The sequence below is a fragment of the Procambarus clarkii genome, chromosome 51, assembly GCF_040958095.1.
Source record: "Procambarus clarkii isolate CNS0578487 chromosome 51, FALCON_Pclarkii_2.0, whole genome shotgun sequence".
NCBI lineage: Eukaryota > Metazoa > Arthropoda > Malacostraca > Decapoda > Cambaridae > Procambarus > Procambarus clarkii.
Genome location: NC_091200.1, coordinates 21,145,861 through 21,172,624, shown reverse-complemented (window position 1 = coordinate 21,172,624; position 26,764 = coordinate 21,145,861). Strand labels below are relative to the sequence as shown.

The following is a 26,764-nucleotide window of genomic DNA, read 5'->3' as shown; positions in this document are numbered from 1 at the left end:
AGGAGATAATCTAACACACAAACAATCCAGGCAGTAACGTTATTCTATCACGTGAAATGTTAGCCACCTTAATAACTAACCATTTGTGCAAAGAATGAATATAATGTAATTTGATTCGTTTAATCCTGTGATTCCGAACCCTTCCTGGGATCCTCAACCTGCGACACCTACTCTCCCATGGCTCAGTGATATACACTATGATTCACGACTTTTGTCATGTCTTTGAACCGAGCTAATTCTTATTTCCCATTTTCTTGGCGACTTCTTTGATGGCGATGTCCAAGTCATGTGACCTGGTGCTCGCCAATCATCTCACAAAGTTTGATCTATTAGTACTGAGTGACCAAACAACTTTTTTATCCATGCTTTGACAAAATCATCAATCATATCAGTCCTTTGCTTTAATACGATTTGCAAACATCTCAGTCCTTGCTTGAATAGGATCACCATTTGGGTATGCAAGTCCGGAGCGCCCTCTCGACATCAACAAAACCCTTAACCTGTGTTAAAGGTTTTAACCTGTCTTAAGATCCTCAAAGCATCTTCCGTGGCTCCTAACGGAGTCTCGAACTATCCAGTTGTCCACTGGTTCTCTTTATTACCTTCTACTTAACCACCCGATGACCAGGCTAATGTTGCTGCTCTATTCTCCTCCTGTCCTTATCCTCGTCCCTTCCTTCCTTCTTACCTTCCTGTTCCCGCCCATCCTTTTCCCCTTCTGGTCATCTCCTAGCCCACAGCCTCACAAAGGTAGCTGGGGATGTAAGTGTTGGAGGGGGGGAGTAAGTGGTCGAAATGACTGTCTTGAAGGTTTGGTGTGGCCGCCCACTACTAAAGCGCCTTCCGCACCTTTTCTGCCACTATTGCGGCTCAATTTTATGGTGGCATGTTTGTGCGCGACCGTGTGTTTATGTGTGTGTGTGTGTGTGTGTGTGTGTGTGTGTGTGTGTGTGTGTGTGTGTGTGTGTGTGTGTGTGTGTGTATGTGTATGTGTGTGTATGTGTGTAGTATGTGTGTGTATTCTCATCTAGTTATGTGTCTGTATTTTGTAAAGACAGTCATCTGCATGAGGAGGGCTTTTTGTAACAAATAATTTTAATATGGAAACTGTGTAATTTTTAAAACAAATTGAAAAGACTATGATTATGAAGGACAATTATATATAGGACCAACATAAATACATTGTGAGAGCAGATAAATATATAACGTTTTATATATTAATTTGTTAGATAATTCATAACAAACTGATTGAGAAAGAGGTCTTCTGCAATCACGAAATGTAAAAGTATTTTCAATAGAAATTGTATGGAATCTGCATTAATACAAATTGCAAAGCCATATAACACGGCTTCGTAATGGCTTGATACATTTCAGATCCATTTCTAATGGACATTAGAAATGTCCATTAGATCTTTAGAGATAATGCTTCATATTCAACTTCTCACATAGACACATTACGCTCAGGAACACGCATGTATTAATCAAGAAGTCTTCCCCTGTTTTCTCTGTTCTTGTGTTCAGTAACCAGTATTATAGAGACAATATTTTTCATTTCGCATGTCGCCATGCAATTCCTTAGCTATATAAGCCACACTGTATTGCATTGCTAATTCTTAATAAAATGTGTTGATTTATACGAAAACGCTTAAGTAATTTACTGTTTCATCTTTGTTCCTAGTTACAATTTTTGTCATTATTCAGCACGGTGTAACTTCTTAGTTAATTATACACTCACACACGCTCAGTATATACTTATACACACAAATAAATATATATATTTATAATAAGTATGTTTATACTTTTATATATATATATATATATATATTTATATATATATATATATATATATATATATATATATATATATATATATATATATATATATATATATACATATATATATATATATATATATATATATATATATATATATATATATATATGTGTGTATATCACGAAAATAAACACGTGATTAAGAATGTGACAATGTCAGACCACGGAGGAAAAATGAAACAGGAAATTTCCTTAAGTACTTTCGTATATTAAATACATCTTCAGAAGGTATATTATTTAATATACGAAAGTACTTAAGGAAATTTCCTGTTTCATTTTTCCTCCGTGGTCTGACATTGTCATATATATATATATATATATATATATATATATATATATATATATATATATATATACATATATATATATATATACACACACACACACCACACATGCACCAATCTTGGCCCAGCACTGTAATACTCACCGTCGCAACTGTGCTCAGTGTGGAGCTGACACCAGCCAGAGGCTGGTCACGTTCCCACACTATACAGATTACAACCTTGTGAGGGGAATTACCCTTGTTAGCCAAGCGGGGAGGGGGAGGACACCACACACATATACCCCCCACTCACGCCTCTCGCTGGACGGGTACGCTGGCTCCAGTCCGTTCCTCCTTACCTGCAAATGGGAGATATTACAGATATTAGAGATATTAATTATCTTCCTTGTACGTAGGTGGGTAGTTATGAATAAAGATGTAACTCTATTGTTTTTTAGATAGGAATTTAGATTTTTTTTAGATAGGAATAGATTTCTTAGAATTTTTAATAGAATGGAATAAAATAGAATTTTTAATAGAATGGAATAGAATAGAATTTTTATTAGAATCGAATAGAATAGAATTTTTAGATAGGAATAGATTTTTTTAGATAGGAATTTTAGATAGGAATTGTTTTGTTTAGATCATTTTGAACGTAAGCTTTCCAATACTGTGGAAGTTAGAGTTGCTAAAGAAGCGTCTATACACATACACAAACATACACAAACATACACAAACATACACATACACACTCACACACACGGCACCTAGCAGTCTGAGCACTTGTGGCTGTGTAGATAGCGCACTGGACAAGTAATCCTGTGGCCCGGGTTCGATTCCCGGTGCCGGTGAGAAAAAAAAAATGAGCAGAGTTTCTTTCACCCTGATGCACCTAGCAGTAAATAGGTAACTGGGAGTTAGCCAGCTGTTACGGGCTGCTTCCTGGGTGTGTGTGTGTTGGGGGGAGGGGAAATTAGTAGTTAATAACAGTTGATTAATTGACAGTTGAGAGGCGGGCCGAAAGAGCAGAAGTTCAACCCCTGCAAGCATTAACTAGGTGAATACACACACACTTATACACATACATACTCAGATTTCCTTGGTGCTACATTGCCTTCCCGGCTTCGTGCCTTCTTTTATTAATTACTAACACACATTTCACTGAAATATTAAAAAAAATTATAGGAACACTGTGATATGATAAATAAGTTATACTTTTGCACATAGAAAATTGTGTAATTTTTGGAATACGGAGCGAAATTTCATTGATAATTTAGTATCATTTTATATACTAAAAAACCTGAAAACTGCTTATATATAGGGGTAGGGAAATTAGTTATATCTAGACATGGGCAAATTTATTATATTAAAGGCTTGTTTTTTTTTTATTTCTGGGTTAGGGAAATGGGTTTTGTGTAGCGTTAGGGAATTTTGTAATATTTATTGCTAGGGAAATGTGTTTTTTTTTTATAATGGGTTAGGGGTAACTGGCTATTTCTTGGGGTAGGGAAATTGGTTATTTCTAGGATTAAGGAAATTGGTTACATCTAAGCTTAGAGAAAGTTGTTAAAGATCGGGTTATGTAACCTAGTTACTTTTAGGGCTAGGAAAAGTAATTATGTTTAAGAGTTAGGGAAATTTATTTTGTAAGGGCTAATAAAATTAGTTATTACTATACTTAAATATTTTATCTAGGTTTAGGGGAAATTGCTTATTATCATTATATAATTTTATAAAAATCAAGCGTTATGCAAATATTGGTGATACCTATAGTTAGGAAAATTTAGTATATCTAAGGTTATGGGAACTGGTTATATCTATTGTTAAGGAAGCGTAATATATCTTGGGCTAGTGAAATATGTCGTATATTGGGTTCGGAAAACTGGCAATATTTATAATATTTATAGTTAGTGAAATAGGTTATATCTATAGCTAGTTCCGAGTTCGATCCTCGGTGGAGGCGGAGACAAATGGGCAAAATGTTTCTTTCACCCTGATGCCCCTGTACCTAGCAGTAAATAGGTACCTGGGAATTAGACAGCTGCTACGGGCTGCTTCCTGGCGGGTTGAGGCCTGGTCGAGGACCGGGACCACGGGGACACTAAAACCTCGAAATCATCTCAATCTAACCTCAAGGGATATTTAATATTTATAAGGTTAAAGAATTTGAATATATCTATTCGTAACGAAATTTAATGCATCCATGGTTAGAGAAATCGGTTATATATAAGGTTATGGTAATAACCTTATATTCAGGAAAGAATATAGAGCAATCATTCGAGGGCTGTTTGCTGAATAAGGCATCGCGTTGTTAGGACATATATATTCCGTAGGGATTGGATAGGATAGAGCGCGGATAGATATGTAGGTAGATAGAGTCTATCCGCCTTCTTGTTATGTGGACGGACCCAACGGCTTAGGTCAGGAAGTTGGACGGACCTAATAGTACGTCAAAAAGGCGGACGAAACCAACGTTTTATCAAATATGGAGGCTGTTAGAAGAGAGGGACTGACTCCCGCCGTTAACCCGCAAGACCTGCTCATGTCTGAATTCTGTGTACCTAACGACAGAAAAATTAGGTTTACGGACCTAACTGTACGTAAGGTAGGTGGATGGAAAGACCCGACGGAAGTACCAGCAGCGGAGAAACCCAACAGGTAATAATCAAGTTTTTGACGGACCCAAAGCCAGGTCTGGACATGGTGTAACCATTTAAGTAACGGCTAGAACATCGTTCAGGACCACCGGTAACTATTCTGGAAGCCAAGGATTTCCTTCCTGAATGCAAAGTTTTCACTCTGAAGCTTCCATCCGGTTGGACCCCTGAAAGAAGAAGAAGAAGCACCTGGCAGGTATATGTGTTGCAACAACCGGCGATGCAATACAGAAGGCTTTAACGTCTTGACTTAGGATTTAGACTCGAGTTTCCGCTACGTTCGAATAGACGTGTCGATTTTCTTGTCAGGAAACATGCATCTGGTCTCGAGAATGTGTCGAAATGCGAGTGTTTGTTGCCATAGTGAAGCGATCTCATATTTTAATAAAAAAAATACATAATTGCCTCCTCCCTCCCCCCACCCTCTCCCAAAAAATATAATACAAAATATCACCAAAAAATATAACACCAAAGGAAATTTATGAATGGGATTAATACTTTTAGTTTCATAAATGATGGGAATTACTTTATTTTTAATTGGCATTGCAAATCTGCTCTGAACTGTGCTATAGAGAACAGTAATAATGAACTTATAATTAAAACATGAGTAGACAACCAATTTGTTTTGTTCTGTGAAATTGTAGTTAGTTTCTGAAATTTAGGTCGACACGCTGTTACAAATATTTTTCGTTAATTTAAATACTCATGTCATGTCTCAGTACTTTTCCGATGAGCAGAAAAGCCTTAAAAATATGACACACGCATTCTGATTATTGCTGTGCAATTATTTTTATGTCATGTGCAACAATACTGATGTGTTTAGCTCGTAATACAATTATTCGCGAAGAGTTTCGACGGTCCGGCAAATAAAATTGTAAGTGTTAAGACTGTCCTACACATAATAGTGATATGTGTTTACTCCGCCTTACATTTCGAAGCGTGAAACTCTATGTAGAGTTTATAATATAACTGATTTCATGATGTGAATCAGTCAGGAATTTAACTATTAAAGATATTTGTACTTATTCACTTAATAATAATACGAATATTTCAATACCAATATGAGAATAGTAATAGTAGTAATACCACTATAATGTTGTTATAAATTTGATATCAAAATTTGTATTATTTATTACTTATTTTTGTAAACTATTAATTAATATGTAATTATTTTACACATCACCTATTATGGTAACTGAGTTGCTGAAAGCTGGAGCTACACTTTCTGTGTAAAGTGTTGTAGTACCGGATATGTTCGAAATATTTATTGGATTAATATTATTAAAAATATGCATGTTTTAATTATAAAAGGATGGTAATAATAATGGAAATGGAGTGTAGCAATTGCAATAATTACATTAATACTAATTTAAACCAAGCTATTAGTGGCTCATAACTTGCATATTGGTCTTGTAGCCTGTCTGATTTCCTTAGACAGACAAACATACACACACACAGGGCCTCACGGCTGAGTAGATAACTGCTCAGAGGTCGTAATCCAAAGGGCTCGGGGTACATTCCAGGCGGCGGACGGAAACAAATGGGCAGAACTTCTTTCACCCCTGATACTCCTATTTACCTAGCAGTAAATAGGTACCTGAGAGTTAGACGGCTGATTAGAGGCTGCTTCCAGGGTATGTGTGTGTGTACTCACCTAGTTGTGCTTGTGGGGGTTGAGCTTTGGCTCTTTGGTACCGGCTCGTAACTGTCAATCAACTGGTGTGTGTGTGTGTGTGTGTGTGTGTGTGTGTGTGTGTGTGTGTGTGTGTGTGTGTGTGTGTATGTATGTATGTGTGTGTGTGTGTGTGTGTGTGTGTGTGTGTGTGTGTGTGTGTGTGTGTGTGTGTGTGTGTGTGTGTGTGTGTGTGTGTGTGTATGTGTGTGTGTGTGTGTGCGCGCGTGTGTGTGTGTTTATATATGTGTGTGTTAGACAGCAATATATGTAGAAGATATAAAAGAGGAAAAAATAGACTGGTTAGAAAGGCGGGTTTCCAAGAGCTACTAGCTCGATTCTGCAGGCATAAATCTGTATGTGTGTGCTTGTGTGGCCCCAGCAATAGAGCCCGTACCTTGCCAAGCACAAGACGAAGCTTTAAAACGTTCAGAGGTATGCCACTAGGCTAGTCCCAGAACTAAGAGGCATGAGTTACGAGGACAGGCTGCGTTAAATATACCTCACGACACTGGAAGACAGAGGAGTAAAGGGAGACATGATCATTACCTACAAAGTTTCAGAGGAATTGACAGGGTAGATAAAGATAAACTGTTTAACATGGGTGGTATGCGAACAAGGGGACACAGGTGGAAACTGATTACCCAAATGAGCCACAGGGACGTTAGAAAGAACTTTTTCAGTGTCAGAGTAGTTAACAGCTCAACCACCGCAAGCACAACTAGGTGAGTACACACGCACCTCCAGAAGATGCTGCACACAACAGTTCACTAACTCCCTTGAACATGTATTTACTGCAAGGCGAAGAGATATTCGAAATGATAAAAGTCAGCCAATTTATATATATATATATATATATATATATATATATATATATATATATATATATATATATATATATATATATATATATATATATATATATATATATATATATATAACAATATCAATCATCCCTAATCTGACATAACTTATCCCCTGGCGATTCGATCTTACACCAAGTGGTCGATCTATTTCAACATTTAATGTAATTCATATACTGTATCACAACACTTAGCGCTGCATCCCTATTGTATTACAACCCCCGGTGCACTTGCAATAATGTATCTCAAAAGTGGGTGATACCCGCCTACTGTATCACCCAACAGATCATCATCAGCTTCTCTGAACTGGCTTCAATCATCATCATCCCCCTCCCGTCACTGGCAGTTCAGGCTGTGTGGAGTTCAAGGGGTTAATTACTATGGATGCCAATAATAGGAAGCGAGGATTGTACGGAGTGGGATGGGGGGGGGGGGGTAGGGAGAGGGAAGTTGACAATGTTGGAGGGATTGATAGTGATTGGGCTGAGAGGAAGGAAGAGAGAGAGGGAGTGGGAGTGAGAGAGAGAGAGAGAGAGAGAGAGAGAGAGAGAGAGAGAGAGAGAGAGAGAGAGAGAGAGAGAGAGAGAGAGAGAGAGAGAGAGAGAGAGAGAATGTTATTTGTTCTCTCGCCTCCTCTTTGTCTTGTATTATCTGGCAAGCTGATTAACTATCCCAGCAGTTTGAATGTGAGAGCGTGTGTGTGTGTGTTTGTGTACTTACAAAGTACAAAGATGTACTCATATGTAGTTACTTGAATGTATTTGCAGGTTCGAACTAAGCTCCTAGCCCCGCCTTTCGAACATTCTGAGATTAATGCAGTGATTCATGTCTCACGCTTTAAACAGATTAACATTTTAAATTATGACTCGAATTGACTTCAAAGACTTCTTCGTCTCACCTATTCCATTTACTGACGGATTTACACTGAAATAGTTCCTTGTATCGACTCTAGTTTACATGAATGACGTCTCGTTATGCTGTACTTTGCTTTCAACAATGCTGATTTGTCTACTTTTCAATTTCCCTTTAAATCTTATGTTTTGTTAGCATGTTCATTCCATCTCTTCTTTCCTCCAGTGTTGTAGGGTTCTCTCAGTCCTTCATCATGGCTGAATCATTCAGCTCAGGAACTAGTCACATTGCATATCTTTGAACCTTTCATAGTTCCTCCTTGTTCTTTCTCAGATAAGGGTGCTATGATTTTGTGTGTGTGTGCGCACGCAACCCATTCTCCGAATTAACAATACGGTTTAATACTAAATGTAATAAGTACATATCCTTACTATCATACATAGTACATAATTGCACATATGGATATGATACATTTACCTCCCAATTTATTCTCCTCGTTTTCTGTTAAGACACTCAAAATTTTAGGATGAAGTTTTCAAATTCAATTAGCTATACACAAGTTTTAAATATCAGGAATTTCTTTATCAGTTTTATTAAACAATAGAGATTTTATACAAAATTTGAAAATATCTTGAGTTACTTTACAATTTATTGGTATATTTTAGTTTTGTTGTATTAGTTTTATAAAACTGTAATATCAATTTAGCTATAGGTTAAGTACTAATTGTAATTAAGAAGCAATAAAACGCTTATCTTCAAACACTAAGAAGGTTAGGTTAGGTGGTGTTTTTTTATTCAACTTTTCGGGTAAACTCCAATATTCACAATACATTTGACAGTATGGTTTATAACTAACTGAAAATAAGTATAATTCGTGACTACTATGAATCGTACATAATTGTACTTACTTGTGCTGGTACATTTACCTCCTCATTTTTGGAGGACGGGCTGGTGTGCGTGTGAGTAAAGGAATTTTTGTGCACATGGTTCTTTACCTGAACACACACACACACACACACACACACACACACACACACAAAGCAGCTACCCTGTATCCCTTTCACACCACAAGAATTTATTCACATCACCCGCTCTCACTCTTCCTATCAATCTCCTTCACAGGCCCTCCCCCTCCTTACTTTCCTCTCTCCTCCATCATTGCCTCCACCCTCCCTCTCTCTCACACACTCACTTACTCGAAGCAAAACTTCACCCGAGTTGGCCCTTTCGTCAAGAAAAGTGTCGATACTTTGCACCCCTGCCAAGGAAAGAGAGACTAGGCCCTATATCTTGGACTTGGTCTTGGCATCCCTGCCACATCCCTGTCTGCTACAGCATTACAGCAATACATTACTGTTGAAATACATTAACACGTAAAAATGGCTAGAAAGAAATCCCGTTGAGAAAGAAATTTGGGATAAGAATAAGGAAGTGGACTTGGAATAAACCTATTGGAAAAATAAATATTTGAAAGTAAGGAAAATCGTTGTGCCTGTTCTTTTTCGATATTACTCCCTGCTTCGCAGGTAATCACATATTAAGCTGACACATTCTATCTCATAATACTCTCTTTCTCCTCCTCTATCTCCCTCTCTCTTTTTCTCTCTCCCATCTGAGCTGTTATATTTCGCTTCTCTCGAGATTCACAAATCTAGTCCTCTCGTGAATACTAAGTTTGGAAAAGTTGTCAAGAATTTAACTAGAAATTACTTTTTCTATAATTTCCATATACGCTGGTTTTAGAATAATTATACACATAGATACTGGTTTAAGAGGTACCAGCTACATATTTTAACCGCTATATACCACAATTAACAATTAATGATATAAATATGTGAAATATATATACATTAGTCTACGGGTATTGGTCTCCACATTTCACTTACTTTCTCTTCACTCTAGTACAGCACATTGCGTCTAGGACAAGAAATTATCGGAACCATTTTTATAAGAAAGATTTAAGTATGATTGGTAGATATATAAACAAAATCACAAGGTAAAAGACCGATATATATATAATATATATATAACGAGAGTTTAGCTTTAGCAGGCAGGTTAACCCTGGCTCTTTACCACCAAACTAATTCAAATTAGTCATTTTGATTACACTTAATATTAACTATTAGCAGTCTCCTGTGGTGTAGTGGTAAGACACTCGCCTGGCGTTCCGCGAGCGCTATGTCATGGGTTCGTATCCTGGCCGGGGAGGATTTACTGGGCGCAATTCCTTAACTGTAGCCTCTGTTTAACGCAACAGTAAAATGTGTACTTGGATGAAAAAACGATTCTTCGCGGCAGGGGTTCGTATTCCAGGGACCATAGGATTAAGAACTTGCCCGAAACGCTACGCGTACTAGTGGCTCTACAAGAATGTAACAACTCGTGTATATATCTCAATTTCAATTTCAAAAAAACTAAAATTTCAATATAATATTATTTGAATCCATGTAAGCGTTAATATATCGGCCTTTTACCTTATAATCTAGTTCATATCTCTTCCAGTCAAACTTTAAACTTGCTAATTTTAATAAAGTTACGATAATTTACACTGTTCTAGACACATTGTGCTGTACTTAGCGAAATAAAATAAATGTGGAGAGCTGTAACCGTATACTGTTTTAGAATTGTTCTCGTGTAATTGAAAATATTCGTAAATTGTTTAACATAGCGACCGAAATTTGTAGCTGGCACTTCTTAAACCAGTACCCATTCTTATTATTATTCCTAAATCAGCGTCTATGGATATTGTACAAACAAATAATTTCGAGTTTAATGCTTGAGAATTGTTCAAAATTGAGTATCCAAGAGGAGACAAGATTTGCGTAACTTGGGAGCAGCGAATTATAATAGCTGACATAGGATAGAGAGAGGGAGAGAGAGAGAGAGAGAGAGAGAGAGAGAGAGAGGGAGATATAGAAAGAGAATGAGAAAGAGTATTATGAGAGACAATGTATCAGCTTAATATGTGATTACCTGCGAGGCAGGAACGACGCAGGTGGATGTGCAGCGTGTTAAGTCAGCCTTGGAAATTGCCAAATAATGAGATTATACAACTGTATACCACTGTTTTATGCATTATGCATTTTATGCAGTAAATATATATATATATATATATATATATATATATATATATATATATATATATATATATATATATATATGTGTGTGTGTGTGTGTGTGTATGTGTGTGTGTGTGTGTGTATGTGTGTGTGTGTGTGTGTATGTGTGTGTGTGTGTGTGTATGTGTGTGTGTGTGTATGTGTGTGTGTGTGTATGTGTGTGTGTGTGTATGTGTGTGTGTGTGTATGTGTGTGTGTGTGTATGTGTGTGTGTGTGTGTGTGTGTGTGTGTGTGTGTGTGTGTGTACTCACCTAATTGTACTCACCTAATTGTGCTTGCGGGGGTTGAGCTTTGGCTCTTTGGTCCCGCCTCTCAACTGTCAATCAACTGGTGTACAGATTCCTGAGCCTACTGGGCTCTATCATACCTACATTTGAAACTGTGTATGGAGTCAGCCTCCACCACATCACTTCCTAGTGCATTCCATTTATTAACTACTCTGACACTGAAAAAATTCTTTCTAACGTCTCTGTGGCTCATCTGGGTACTAAGTTTCCACCTGTGTCCCCTTGTTCGTGTCCCACCCGTGCTGAAGAGTTCGTCTTTGTCCACCCTGTCAATTCCCCTGAGAATTTTGTAGGTGGTTATCATGTCTCCCCTTACTCTTCTGTTTTCCAGGGATGTGAGGTTCAGCTCCTTTAGCCTTTCCTCGTAGCTCAATCCTCTCAGTTCCGGGACGAGCCTGGTGGCATACCGCTGAATCTTCTCTAACTTTGTCTTGTGTTTAACTAGGTATGGACTCCAGGCTGGAGCTGCATACTCCAGGATTGGTCTTACATAAGTGGTATACAGGGTTCTGAAAGATTCCTTACACAAGTTTCTGAAGGCAGTTCTTATGTTGGCCAGTCTAGCATATGCCGCTGATGATATTCTTTTGATGTGGGCCTCTGGGGAGGAATATTTGTGTGTGTGTGTGTGTGTGTGTGTGTGTGCGTGTGTGTGTGTGTGTGTCTGTGTGTCTGTGTGTGTGTGTGTGTGTGACCAGGGCTTGTGTGTGTGTGCTTGTGAATATGGCAATATATTTTTATATCATTTGGAACCCAATATTGTATTCTTGTTTTAGTAACTGCATTCAGGTGACTACTAGCTAACGGGAAAGTTAATCAAACACAGAAGACTTTCATTTTACCAGGTTGAACTAAAAAATGGTATACTTTCCTGAATTAATAAAGGAAGATGATTATGATTATGACAATTTTGTCATATATAAAAATTACTAATAATATTAGAATCATCAATAAAAGCGCTTTATTTATATTTCTGATTATTCAACTTCTGAACATATCGTATATTTTCCTATTGCACTTGAGAATTCTCTTCTAAAATGTGGTGCTGATAATTATTAGCTAATTACCTTGAACAAAAATGCTCTCTATTTTTTCAACTAATAAGTAACTGTAACATGGTAAAATACAACCGAAGATTTATTTTTTAAAATAATCATATTCGTTAGATGTATTAATTTACTTTCTTATGTAGGGGAACACACAAATCACTTTTTCCAGTGCTTAAGTATGAACGTATTTGGATAAATCTGCGTTCATAGAAGTTAAAGAATACAGTGATTTCGATTTAGTTCCTTTAAACATATGCCGAAGAGTGAAACCAAAAGCAGACTTCATGTGAGTAACTTGTAAGAATCGATTTTTGAATTTGAAAATTGAAAACGAAAGAGAGCGGAAGGGACAGAGAGAGAGAGAGAGAGAGAGAGAGAGAGAGAGAGAGAGAGAGAGAGAGAGAGAGAGAGAGAGAGAGAGAGAGAGAGAGAGAGAGAGAGAGAGAGAGACGGAGAGACAGAGAGACAGAGAGAAGAGCATAGATATAATTTAAAGACAATTAAGAATAAGAAGAGAAACAGCTATTTCAAATCTAAATGCTTAATCCATAAAACTTTTCCGAAACAATTTCGGTGGAATCATTTGAGTAAATCATTGCTCCCAGGAAGGCCATTAATTTAAATGCTCAAGAAACGAGACATTCACAGAATTTGACTCTATAAAGCTATATCGTTCCCACCTAAAATTACGAAATCTTGTTATCCTTTGATCCTTTGTATTCTGCAAATTACGTTCCAACGAATGGAGATAAGAGCGACAGAATTGAATATTAAAGCTTACATAGAGACTGCAAATGTCATAAAATTCTTCAGACTGCCTCGGGGGTTTAACATTGTGTACTGAAATTTATGTAGGATGTCTTCCACAAGGGGGTCGTGCTATGTTGGTTGGATTTGAGAAGAGGAAGAGATTCGGAGGGGATCAGTTGTGTTTAGGCCTCAGGCAGGGATGTGAGCCGTCTGGTGATGCTGCTATAGTTGCAGGATGATCCTAGTGATGCTAGCCTGGACGGATAAGGATGACTTGGGAGAGGTCTTCTCTCTCAACATTTGAAAGAGGTTGTGCTTGCCCTAGTTGCTATCTAGGATCGTAGGTAAACTTCCCTACAGCTCACATATATAATTTTAGCATGTTGAATGTAATTTGCTTCTATAATATTACCAGTCAGTAAGGCTGGTGTGGTTTTTGGACCTGGTTGCATGTTCAGTGGGTTGAGTCAATTGGCCTGCGGTTGGTAATTGAGGACTGTGTAGGTGTGGGATTGGGAGGGAAGCCTGTTGGTGATTGTATGGAAATATTAGTGGTGATTAAATGTGTGGGACGAAGGTGATTAGGTGGTGTGGCCTGGGTGGGGTGGAGTAGTGTAGTGTGGTATGGAGTGGGGTAGTGTAGTGAGGTGTGGAGTGGTGAGGTGGTGAGGTGTGGATTGGTGAGGTGTGGAGTGGTGAGGTGTGGAGTGGTGTGGAGATGTGTGGTGTGGAGTGGTGTGGAGATGTGTGGTGTGGAACAGTGTGGTGTGGAGTAGTGCGGTGTGCAGTAGTGTGGTGAGAAGTAGTGTGGTGAGAAGTAGTGTAGTGTAGAGCAGTGTAGTGTGGAGAAGTGTGGTGTGGAACAGTGTGGTGTGCAGTAGTGTGGTGAGAAGTAGTGTGGTGAGAAGTAGTGTGGTGTAGAGCAGTGTGGTGTGGGTGGCTTCTCAAAGAGAAAATCAGTATTGAAATCACTGCCAAGATCCCCCAGAGTAATTATTAACTGATCTTAGGCCGTGTAGGAGAAATTTGGAAACAGTGCCTGCAAGATGCAGCGTGTGAGCGTGGTACTAGTAGGTGTGTGCGAGGTACCAGCGGTTGTTGAACGTTGTTCGAGTAAATATGGGATCGTGGGAGGAAAAATGACGTTAAGTTGTTATATAACGTTAATCTGCTTGATACTAGTGGATATTTGGTAGCGTTGAAAGCAAGTGTGTAGGCGTGATAATGAGAGAGTCTAGACCTGCGGGCGTCTAGAAGTCTAGCCTTGGCGTGGGCGGCGAGGAGTCTAGCCTAGACGTGGGCGGCATATCCAGTATCCTGCGCAAAATCCCGCGCTTATCCTTCAGTAATTACCTCGTGTAAGCAGTCACTCCTCTCCCATGATGACGATATCTTCCATCCATTCTCTCCTTCCTTCATGGTGACGCTATTTCCCTCTCGCTAGTTTCCCCATGGGTAACCATTCTTCCCTCTCCATTCCCCTCTTTCCACCTAGTTCTCCCTATCATAAATTATCCCCCTCATCACCCAGCCCTACACCACGACCCATCCAAACCCAACCGCGCCCATCATAAATTCTCGTGTGTCTTATTTGTTCCGCCCAAAACATAAAATTATCTATCTATCTTCAGCCCCTGGCTGTTGAAGCACTTGCATCCTCCCCTGCTGAAGCACCTGCATCCTCCCCTGCTGAAGCACCTGCATCCTTCCCTGCTGAAGCACTTGCATCCTCCCCTGCTGAAGCACTTGCATCCTCCCCTGCTGAAGCACTTGCATCCTCCCCTGCTGAAGCACTTGCATCCTCCCCTGTTGAAGCACTTGCATCCTCCCCTGTTGAAGCACTTGCATCCTCCCCTGCTGAAGCACTTGCATCCTCCCCTGCTGAAGCACCTGCATCCTCCCCTGCTGAAGCACTTGCATCCTCCCCTGCTGAAGCACTTGCATCCTCCCCTGCTGAAGCACCTGCATCCTCCCCTGCTGAAGCACTTGCATCCTCCCCTGCTGAAGCACCTGCATCCTCCCCTGCTGAAGCACTTGCATCCTCCCCTGCTGAAGCACCTGCATCCTCCCCTGCTGAAGCACTTGCATCCTCCCCTGCTGAAGCACTTGCATCCTCCCCTGCTGAAGCACTTGCATCCTCCCCTGCTGAAGCACCTGCATCCTCCCCTGCTGAAGCACTTGCATCCTCCCCTGCTGAAGCACTTGCATCCTCCCCTGCTGAAGCACCTGCATCCTCCCCTGCTGAAGCACCTGCATCCTCCCCTGCTGAAGCACTTGCATCCTCCCCTGTTGAAGCACTTGCATCCTCCCCTGCTGAATCACTTGCATCCTCCCCTGCTGAAGCACTTGCATCCTCCCCTGCTGAAGCACTTGCATCCTCCCCTGCTGAAGCACTTGCATCCTCCCCTGCTGAAGCACTTGCATCCTCCCCTGCTGAAGCACTTGCATCCTCCCCTGCTGAAGCACTTGCATCCTCCCCTGCTGAAGCACTTGCATCCTCCCCTGCTGAAGCACTTGCATCCTCCCCTGCTGAAGCACTTGCATCCTCCCCTGCTGAAGCACTTGCATCCTCCCCTGCTGAAGCACCTGCATTACTGCTAACTGCTCTTTTTTATGTGCTTAGTTACGAGGTGCATCATGTGCAGAGCTGCTCCGGCTCTCCGGCCAAGCGAGTTAAAAGAGTGGATTGCTAATAACCCATTTTTATGGCGTTTGTTATTGTGGTTAATGTAGGAGGAGGGGAGGAGGGAGAGAGTTGATGTTCGTTACTAGGGAGGATGTGTGGGTTTTGGGTTTCGTTAGTGCTGTCGTCGGGTCTCAAGTAAGCTCGTTATTAGGGCGGGCATGTGGTTTGGGCTTCGGGTATTGCGATCATCAAGCAACCACTAAGCTCGTTATTATGGTGAATGTGTGATTCTGACTTCGTTATTGTGATAGGCGTCCAAAAAGATGCTAGCTAATTTCCTAGCAGATCTGTTGGTATTTAATTATTTCTACGGTTGAGTCTTCTTTTATACTTTTTTACTTTATAAAAATCATTTTAGTTTTATTTTAAGTATGTGTGTATTCACCTAGTTGTATTCACCTAGTTGTGCTTGCGGCGGTTGAGCTCTGCTCTTTCGGCCCGCCTCTCAACTGTCAATCAACTGTTTCTACTACTACTATATTTTTTCATCACCCCCCCCCCCCCCAGAAAGCAGCCCGTGACAGCTAATTAACTCCCAGGTACCTATTTACTGCTAGGTAACAGGGGCAAAGGGTGAAAGAAACTCTGCACATCATTTCTCGCCGCGCCAGGGAACGAACCCGGGACCACAGGATCACGTGTTCAGCGTGCTGTCCGCTCGGCCACTGGCTCCCTACAGTGTGTGTGTGTGTGTGTGTGTGTGTGTGTATGTGTGTGTGTGTGTGTGTATGTGTGTGTGTGTGTGTGTGTGTGTGTGTGTGTGTGTGTGTGTGTGTGTGTGTGTGTGTGTGCATACATGCGTTTGAGAGTTTTTGTGTATGCTGTGAGGCAGTTGTTCGGTATTGCTGGTTTAATTAGGCCATTTCCTTCTACCGTCCCTGACGTTGTTTTCGTCATTCTTCCTTAGAGAGATTCTGATTGAGATGGATAATTATATATCAAACAATGCCCTATAACAATGGTCGTTCCTCTCTCTCTCTCTCTCTCTCTCTCTCTCTCTCTCTCTCTGTCGCTCCCGTGGACGTGATGAACTACGGGACCTTGCAGTCATTTGCCAGGGTTCAATAATAATAATAATAATAATAAAATGAGTTCAAAAGAGGTGATGAGGAGCAATGAGAATCATGTCCTTACGTCCTTAGATCTATTGGTCCATGTGAGGGAGCTCCTGATTATTTACACCCAAGCTCATTATTTATGTCTATCTAACGTCGCTTGAAACAATCCAAAATCCTACGTCTAATAATATGATCCAGTAATTTGTGTATATATATATATATATATATATATATATATATATATATATATATATATATATATATATATATATATATATTTATATATATATATATATATATATATATATATATATATATATATATATATATATATATATATATATATATACAGAACCCGGTTAATAATCTGTTTTTTCTCTATTTGAAAGCAAATCTTCTGTCTATATTTCCATTACTTGGTATTTTCTGCTGGCACTTGCATTGTGATTAATTTTAAATTCTTTCACTGTGATTTATTGAGATTATTATTGTGTCACATTTATTTCTTTTTTGTACTAAGAAAGGCAGTTTCATTCTTAACTTAAGCTCCTCTCACTGTGTTTCAATTTGCTAACGTGATGTTCGTTGTCTTATCTCGCACGTTGCAAGTCCTTTAACACTCATGGTAATAAGATTTCATTTAATTATCTTATGCATATAACCCAGTTTCTAATTTACGACGTCTCTCAGCTGACTCATTTCGTTTATATGGACTGGTTCGGAAAACTTACCTTATCTGTTTATAAAATTGTTTTAGGAGGTATTTTTTTTTTAAATTATTCGACCATGTTAAATTTTTCCCTATTATCAATTTTTTTATATCAGTTATCAGGTCTTATTCTCAGTGGGTCCTGTGCACCTTCCTTGCTTGCTTGCAACTAGAACTTGGCAGTGATTAGGCACGAAAGCTGGACAGCTTCGTTTCCAATCTCGCATAATGATTTGTTCCTCTCTCTGAGACACGTGACTGTGTGTTCCTCTCTCTGACACCCGTGTGGGTGTGTGTGTGTACTCACCTAATTGTACTCACCTAATTGTGCTTTCGGGGGTTGAGCTCTGGTTTTTTGGTCTCGCCTCTCAACCAGTCAAGTCAACAACAATATTTTTTTTAAGTCTCAACGGTTTTGAGACTTTACAAAAAATAAATTAACAGATTTAATAAGAAAAATTGTGTGTGTGTGTGTGTGTGTGTGTGTGTGTGTGTGTGTGTGTGTGTGTGTGTGTGTGTGTGTGTGTGTGTGTGTGTGTGTGTTCGTGTGTGTTCGTAGTGTGTGAGGGTTTAACTGGCCTGTATTCCAATATTTTATATAAACACTAGTCTCTATTATGATCCAGTTCACCTTAAAAACGAGAGTGTTTTATCGCGTGCAGCCAATAGCACCATTCTGAAGCAAATAATAATACTGCTCCCTGCACACTCTGAGCAAAATGAAGCTGTTAAACTCAAGCTTCACATCCAGCCCGTCCTCATAAATAATACCCAAATGCTTCTTAATCCAACTTCCAACCCCTTCGTGGGCTATCCTCGTCAAAGCTGGCAGCTGACCACAAAAACAAATTCTGAAATTTTAGGATACTGTATTGCTAAATATAGTATTTTATAACATAAAATTAATGCAGGCGATGAGTCACAATAACGTGGCTGAAGTATGTTGACCAGACCACACACTAGAAGGTGAAGGGACGACGACGTTTCGGTCCGTCCTGGACCATTCTCAAGTCAATTGTGAGAATAAAATTAATGATTATTTTATAATTTTACTTGTATTCAGGCTTAGATTAAGTTCGGTTAGTGGTTCAAGTTCAGCTGTTACTCGTTTGGACTTGTATGTCGTTGGAAAACAATACAAAGGTGTCATCCAAATAGAGAACGTCATTGAAACATTGTTTTAAAATAGAAAAAAATATAAGAATTTGCCCATTGTTTTCAAGCACGGGCCATCCATGCAAGGACATTCTCTCAACCATACGACTCACAACTGATGACATTCGAACTTTTCTCGACCAGTGTTTCGTCCACTTTCTTTGTTCGACTTGTACATCATTTAATGCTTCAATCGCGTACTTCAAACACAAATAATTGCCCACAGAACCAATAGATCTTATTATAGGCATAACTATTCGCAAAATGCAAATATTTAGGGCATACACATTTATAAATGTGTATTTGAGCGTAGCTGCAGCACAGACGAGTGTAGCCAGGAGATAAATTTCATATATTGCCACATAATCTCGGAGACAAAGTTCAGCTGTTTGTCGAATATTCAGAGTATTTGTATTTATTTGTTGTCAATCGCAGTGGAGGCCAATCATGCACTCTGATCGGCAGGAAGGAAGAAACAAGTTACTCGTTTTTAAAGTGGCTAGTCGTACTTCAACGACTTATTAATGTCTATGTTGCTATTATGATGATTGTTATTAGTATTATCATTATTGCACAGAGAAATCACAGTAACGCGTTGTATCAAGTATCAATGAGAAAATCACTAAAGCTTTTTATTTTGAGTACCTAGAGTATAAGTTCGAATCCCCCTCAAGACTTCCAATATCCTCATTATTATTATAATTATTATTAAGACAAATATAACTTATTATTACTTTTGTAAATAATAAAAATAATAAAAGTTCTGCTAACTTACAAGCCAACATTATTATTTTGTTAATTTAATATCTCCCTTCATAATGTTGTAAGACCCATGTGAAGTGAAATAAGCAATATGATTCAAGCAGTACGAGTCATGCAGATTGACTATCATATTGTGAGTCATGCAGTATAAGTTACATATTATGAGTATGAGTTACATATTCTCTCTCTCACTGTGAGAGAACAGTGTGTGATGGTGTATCTTAGTCTCCCTCCAGCTTGACACAGTACCAGTCACAGTTAAGTGCAGAGGGCCATCGTCTCACCGTCGTAACAGTACCACGAGTCTATACATTGTCAATACGAGCCGCCTACGTGACGCCAGCTCTGCAGTACTGATGCATATCGAAGAGCTTTTATAAATCATCTAACTCTCCCCAGTTTCTCCCGGACACGGAATAGGCGAGAAATGATGACGCAGGGGAGAGAGAGATGTGAGAGGAGAAGGTCGGAGGGAGGAAGGTAGGAGAATGGTAGGAAGGGAATGGAAGAGAAAGGGGGATAGGTAGGTAGGTAGGCAGGCCAGGTCACCATCTTTCAGACAATTCTCGCTACAACTCACTCATCATAAGCCCTTCTGGAAAGTAAATCAGAAGCACGGCACCACATTTAGCGCCAGAATGAACTATCTTCAGCAGCAGCTGTCGTCGCGTTCCCAGTCGAGGGGGTCGTTGAGGGCACAGAGCGGGAGGGTGGGGAAGAGGGGCGGGGGGGGGGGGCGACAAAATAGACCTGTGGTGTGGCGAGAACGTAAATGTTAGCGGCGGTAATTCTCAGGCAACGTAACGCAGAGTAGTAAATCCTTTATGATGGTGTGGTTGGAAGATGGGGAGTGGGGGGGGGCACACCAGGGCTGTTTCTGAAGAGATAATGCACCATTCTGAGGGGGAAGTGAGGGGGAGGAAGGGGTGGGGGGCGGGGAGGAAGGGGTGAGGGAGGAGTAGTGAGGGGTGGAATGAGGATGAGAACGTGGAGGGAGAAGGTGTAGTTATTTGTAAGTTGGTAATGTTGTGGTGATGTCGTGATAATGGGTTACAGGTCTTAATATTGTGATGGGGAAAGGACCTAATGTTGTAGTGATAAGTAACAGAACCAAATATTGTGATAATGGGTGAGAAAATCTAATGTTGGTATATGGCAAGTATCAGATCCTAATGTTGTGACAGTAAGTGACAGGATCTAATGTTGTCATGGTAACTCATTTACTGTGACAGTCAATGAGTGTGATAGAGTAAGTGGTCTACTAAAGGAAAAAATGTGTGCTCATTTTGCCTTGAAAATCGTAATCTACGCATCTCCAGTAGTGGAGAGAGGAAATTACCGCCGGTTTTAATTAACAGGACTAAATTGAGGATACCATTCGTCTCTGAAAAGGAGAATTGGGTGAGAGACAAAGAGAGTGTGAGGAGGAAAAGAAGATAAAGCTATATATATAGTGCGGAGGGATAGGTTCATGTTTATTCATTCTTTAATGAAATTCTCTACATGTATGGTCTTTAATTCAAGAAGAGCTGGCTCATTTTATTTTATTATAAATTTTTAACCATTCTTTAAATTAAATTACATAATATATATATATATATATATATATATATATATATATATATATATATATATATATATATATATATATATATATATATATATATATATATATATGTGTGTGTATATCACGAAAATAAACACGTGATTAAGAATGTGACAATGTCAGACCACGGAGGAAAAATGAAACAGGAAATTTCCTTAAGTACTTTCGTATATTAAATACATCTTCAGAAGGTCATTTTACAGATCGAGTGATGGGTATAAATAGGCAGGAAGGAGTGGTGAAGTAAGGTGAGGTACAATACTTGGACAACAATACATCCCCGTCCATAGCCTCTCTTCAGAGGCTATGGACGGGGATGGGGTAGGAAGCACGGGGTGAGGGGATGGAGAGAGAAAGAGAGGGTATCACCTTACCGAGAGAGAGAGAAAAAGAGAGAGAGAGAGAGAGAGAGAGAGAGAGAGAGAGAGAGAGAGAGAGAGAGAGAGAGAGAGAGAGAGAGAGAGAGAGAGAGAGAGAGAGAGAGAGAGAGAGAGAGAGAGAGAGAGAGAGAGAGAGAGAGAGAGAGAGAGAGAGAGAGAGAGAGAGAGAGAGAGAGAGAGAGAGAGAGAGAGAGAGAGAGAGAGAGAGAGAGAGAGAGAGAGAGAGAGAGAGGAACCGGGACGGCTATGGTGGGTGTTCATTGGCTGTGTATAGCCGGATCATTGGTGATGACACGAACACATATTTGCATATTATGGCCAACATATAAGAGAACTATTTTTAAAATTTAAACAATGATCAGAGCATAACATTTTATAATATGCAAGAAAACTTAGTACTAATAATAATTCAAAGTTGAGTAATAAGAGAGCTCCCATGTGTAGGGGTACGTTTTGTATAATGTCACCAGGTCAAACATATTTCAATTTATAAATACATAAATATGAATTTATATTTCAATTTATAAATACATAAATATAAATACCAGAGAATATCTGTCTGAGGTTGGAGGCCAAATGTTTGGGGCTAGCCTTTCCCAACTATTCAGGATTGCACATTGATGGTATGGGACTATTAAAGGCTGAAGGTCGAGGTCCGCCCCCATTGCCTGTATATAGAATTAATCTGCTAGTATTGCGACTCCCACGGACGTCGGTAAATTCCGAAATCGTGGTTTGGTTTTCCAAATATTTTTGTTACGGTTTTCACAACATAACCACAAGGTTGTTAAAATGTTGTGTTCAAGTAACAATGGCAAAAAATAACATGATTACGTTTGTTTATTTTTTGGGCGTATATATATTCCATGTTCTTTAAAAGAGATATAGTGGGACAGAGAGATAAAGAGAGAGAGAGAGAGAGAGAGAGACAGACAGAGACAGGTTGGGGAACGGAAAGGTAGGGAAAAAATTGGGGGAAAGGGAGAGGGAGAGGTAAGGATATATAGAGAAAGCGATGGACGAACAGAGAAAGGAAACGAGAGAGCGTGGGAGTGAGGGGGAGAGAGAGAGAGAGAGAGAGAGAGAGAGAGAGAGAGAGAGAGAGAGAGAGAGAGAGAGAGAGAGAGAGAGAGAGGAGAGAGAGAGAGAGAGAGAGAACAAAAACTTATCAGATTTTTCTAATGAGAAGATGAGTAGTGTTCCCCTGGAGAGAACCCTAGACGAAAAATATTACATCTAAAAAAATTAGGCAAATACAACTAGTATATTCACCTTAATATGTCAGTATAAACAACATTGACAAAATAACTAAATTTCTTCCGTTACGTTGTTAGAACCAGATTATGACGTTAACAAATATGAATTACACCCAGCAGAAAGAACTCATACCAGAAATACACACATCCACCCGTTGCCTGGCTTCGTTTGATAATAAAAGCATGAAAACGTTCATTGATGCCTACCAAACTGCGGAATATTACAAAATATTGCACAACTTTGTGTCTGCGTGTAATTCATATCTACTGGAAAGCAATAATCGATGACTGCAGATTATTGAAGATTAGTGAAGGAAGATGTGCACAATTGGTATTGTTTATTTAAAAGGTATTCACCTTGCGTCTCATTGGGCTTGATTACTTTCCGTTGTTAAGTACTATGAGATAAATGTTCGAGGATATTATTATCTTTAGCTGCTGTGAAAAGGGACCCATCGCTCATGCTTCAACATAGCCACCTCTGTAGGTCGCCACGTGCTGAGATGGAATTCAATCCCCCGACAAATAATTGAAAGTAGACTAATAAAACCAATAATTCCGCGTGATTTTATCCCTCTTAATACAACAGTATGAACTGTAAGGAACAGTAACACCAGCAGATAAAATTGTAAGCTAGATAGACAAATAGAGTTTAAAGATGCCAGAAGTAACAAGTTGAGTTAACAGTAAAAAATAAATGGAATGGATTTCATGAAGAAGGTATTTACCTCAGTTCGATACTCTGCGTTTAATTTAAACCTCATAAGAAAAGAGAATGAAAAGGGCCATTACACTGGACAAATCTTGGTCGAAAATTTGGGTTTAGGAAATTATTACTTTATGAGATGGGTCCAGCACCTAGAAAAATTTGGTTATCTCAAATAATGTGTGCCTCACTTGAGCGTGTACGATGTATTTCAAGGACTTTCTGTGATCTGAGAGTTGGAGATGAACTTTTTTCTAAGGTGTTTGTCTCATTCATTACTTATATCAAGTTTGCCGGTGTTGGAATTTGCCACTATAAATTTTGTATACCTAATAGAGCACTGTTGGATTTCTTCTTGATTTAGCTTACGAGGTTGACGCGATAGTGAAGGGTCTGCCTGGGTGTGATGAAACATTCGTTGACATTGACACTATTTCCGTCACTGCCGCCTAGAGATGATCTGCTTCTCAAAAACATCGAGCTAATTAATGGAGAAACTTTGTTATCGTGATTGTTTCCGTTTCCTTACTGTTTATGCACCTTTATATCTCGTAGTTCGGTGTTGTTGGTTTCTCTGCAGCCGTTTCTGAGATGTGGTATTGCCCTTATTGCCATTAGCGTCCCCCTTGCAAAGTTTAAAAAATTATTATCAAGAAAATTTTGTCTGATATGGCTCATCTTGGGAAACTGTTTTCTTAACTTTAATAGTTATTTGATTTGAAGCATGAAATTTCTTCTTTGCGAGCTCTACCTTATATTGCCTGACCGTCCAAGTAGTTGGGCACCATTCCTATACCCCCGTCCCATGCGAGACCTTTATCTTGACCCCTTTCCTAGACCAATATAGTCGTAATGCCTTGACATCTTTTCTTAATAGTTTCTTGCCCCCTTCGTATTGAAGGTGTTGCCGTTCAGTTCTTGTAATTTTTCGGCCTTAGGATTCGAGTCTGTGTTACGGATCGCCGATATCTGTGAAAAAACGTTCGAAGATCCTGTACAGCTTGTTGAGTCATTGGTTTTCCTTCTAATCCTTGATTAGGAGGACGATCGTGAGTATGAAGAAAAATAAGGAAAGAAAGTAGGCTGTTGCTGGTATAAACAGAGAGAGTAGCTCCATAAGCACGTGATTCAGACACTGAAGGGTGCCTCATTGCACTTTGGTTTACGGCTTCTCGTGATACGGGAGATAATTAGCAGTAGAAAAGGCAGAATCTAAGTGATTTTATAGTACTTGGAAGGAATACATGGACAGACTAGATGTTTGGAAATGAGGATAGACGGAAGGAACCGTCTCGTACCTCATAAACCCTTGAAGTTCTGATCTAGCATAAAACGAGGATCGACGGAAGGATAAAACTGATTGAATAAGAAAAATTGGTGACTGAAATGTTAGATGGCATTAGAAAGAAAGAAATAAAATTGTAATCTGAATAAAAACTGAACGTAGGAAACTAAGAATAATGCGCTAAGTCAAGAGATCGACCAGAAAAAAAGAAAGAAAAAAAAAACACAGCCGAAATGGTCTTAACCACACTTTTACGGGAATTCCATTTAAGATTTTACGCACCTTTGACCTTCACGCTAAAAAGTAACTGAATTTCGTGTTCGGTATCCACTGAGGAGTCTTACGTGCAATGAAAGACATAACGCCCTTAAGAAACAGGTTGAGAGATAGAGAAAGAGAGAGAGAGAGAGAGAGAGAGAGGTGGGAAGTGGAGAGGGAAGGAATTGAACAGACACCTCGAACAGACTGGTCTCCAGGGAGAGGGAGGAGATGGGAAGTGTAGCATGTGTCTGAATGTGTGTCGTTGGGTTTACGGAGGCGCTGGGCTTGTCGGGGCGCTGGGCTTGTCGGGGCGCTGGGTTTGTCGGGGCGCTGAGCTTCTCGGGGCACTGGGCTTGCCGGGGCGCTGGGCTTGTCGGGGCGCTAGGCTTGTTGGGGCGCTGGGCTTGTCGGGGCGCTGGGCTTGTCGGGGCGCTGGGTTTGGGGAGGTTGTGCTACTTGGTGTGAAGATGGTGCAACGTGGTGTTGTGATTGTCTTGAGTGGTGGTCCAGCATGGTAAAATATGGATAGATGGGGGATGGTAGCGGTGATTTTCACGCTGACAATGCAGCATGACGGTGGAGTGGATATCGAGTGAGATTTTAAGTCTGAAGAGGTACTAACCAGGATTGCCGAGTGAAAGTCTGAGTGAATGCCGGGTGACGACCAAACTGCTATTTGTCAGGTATTTCTTCCAGTTCGGAAGAAATACTTGCGATATTTGGTTTTAAGATGAACGGTCGTGAAAAAGATATTGACTGTGGCCGTGTGTGTACTCACCTAGCTGTGCGCGTAGGGGGTTGAGCTTCGGCTCTTTGGACCCGCCTCTCAACTGTATACAACACATTCAAAACAGTGTGTGTGTATGTGTGTGTGTGTGTGTGTGTGTGTGTGTGTGTGTGTGTGTGTGTGTGTGTGTGTGTGTGTGTGTGTGTGTGTGTGTGTGTGTGTGTGTGTTTGTGTGTGTGTGTGCGTGAGTTTACCTAATTGTACTTGCAGCAGCTTCTCTTTAGTTCTCCCTTTCAATAGTCAATCAACTACTTTACAAATTTCTGAGCCAATCAGGCTTTATCATATCATTATGTGAAACTATGTATATTCTCAAATGTCTGTATATTTCCTTTGAGTGTCTTCTTCTATCTTAAACCTCCTTATAACTTTTGCAACATCGGCAAACATTAAATGGAATAAGTCTATCCCTCTGGAAGATCATTTATTTATATAAGAAACAGGTTAGGTCTTTTTACTCTAACCTGCGAACCTCTGCTGGTGACATCTCGCCACTTTGAGATATCACCTCTCACAGTAACTCGTTATCTTTTGTTCCTCAGGTCCTCTTTTTATCCAGTGAAGCAACTTCTGTCCCACTGCTTTTCCAATTTATGCCCTAGTCTCTTACGGTGTACTGTGCCAATGGCTTTCTGATAATCGAAAAATGTGGAGCACGCAAACATTTATCTTTCTTGTCTAACTTTTGTCGCTTGGTCATAGAGTTCTATTTAACCTATGAGTCAAGAAATTTCATCCTCGAACCCGTGTGCATTGTGTTAAAAAGTT

At 39.8% G+C, this 26,764-nt stretch overlaps 1 protein-coding gene across 1 annotated transcript; it reads right to left on the bottom strand.

Moving 5' to 3' along the window:
- Positions 1–14,972: 14,972 nt before the first annotated feature.
- Positions 14,973–26,483, bottom strand: LOC138351810 (streptococcal hemagglutinin-like). The gene is made up of 3 exons (XM_069303817.1): positions 26,461–26,483; positions 25,415–25,641; positions 14,973–15,919 (listed from the first exon to the last, which is right to left on the bottom strand). Exons 1-3 carry the CDS (start codon positions 26,481–26,483, stop codon positions 14,973–14,975), a joined length of 1,197 nt encoding a protein of 398 aa, XP_069159918.1.
- Between the last annotated feature and the right edge of the window lie 281 nt (positions 26,484–26,764).

Coding starts and splice junctions, on each gene's coding strand:
- LOC138351810 (XM_069303817.1), bottom strand. CDS start 26,483: ATGTCACCAGCAGAGGTTCGCAG. Junction 25,642..26,460: donor TCACCAGCAGAGGTTCGCAG/GTTAGAGTAAAA, acceptor CCCCAAACCCAG/CGCCCCGACAAGCCCAGCGC. Junction 15,920..25,414: donor CTCCCTCTCCCTGGAGACCA/GTCTGTTCGAGG, acceptor GTGCTTCAGCAG/GGGAGGATGCAAGTGCTTCA.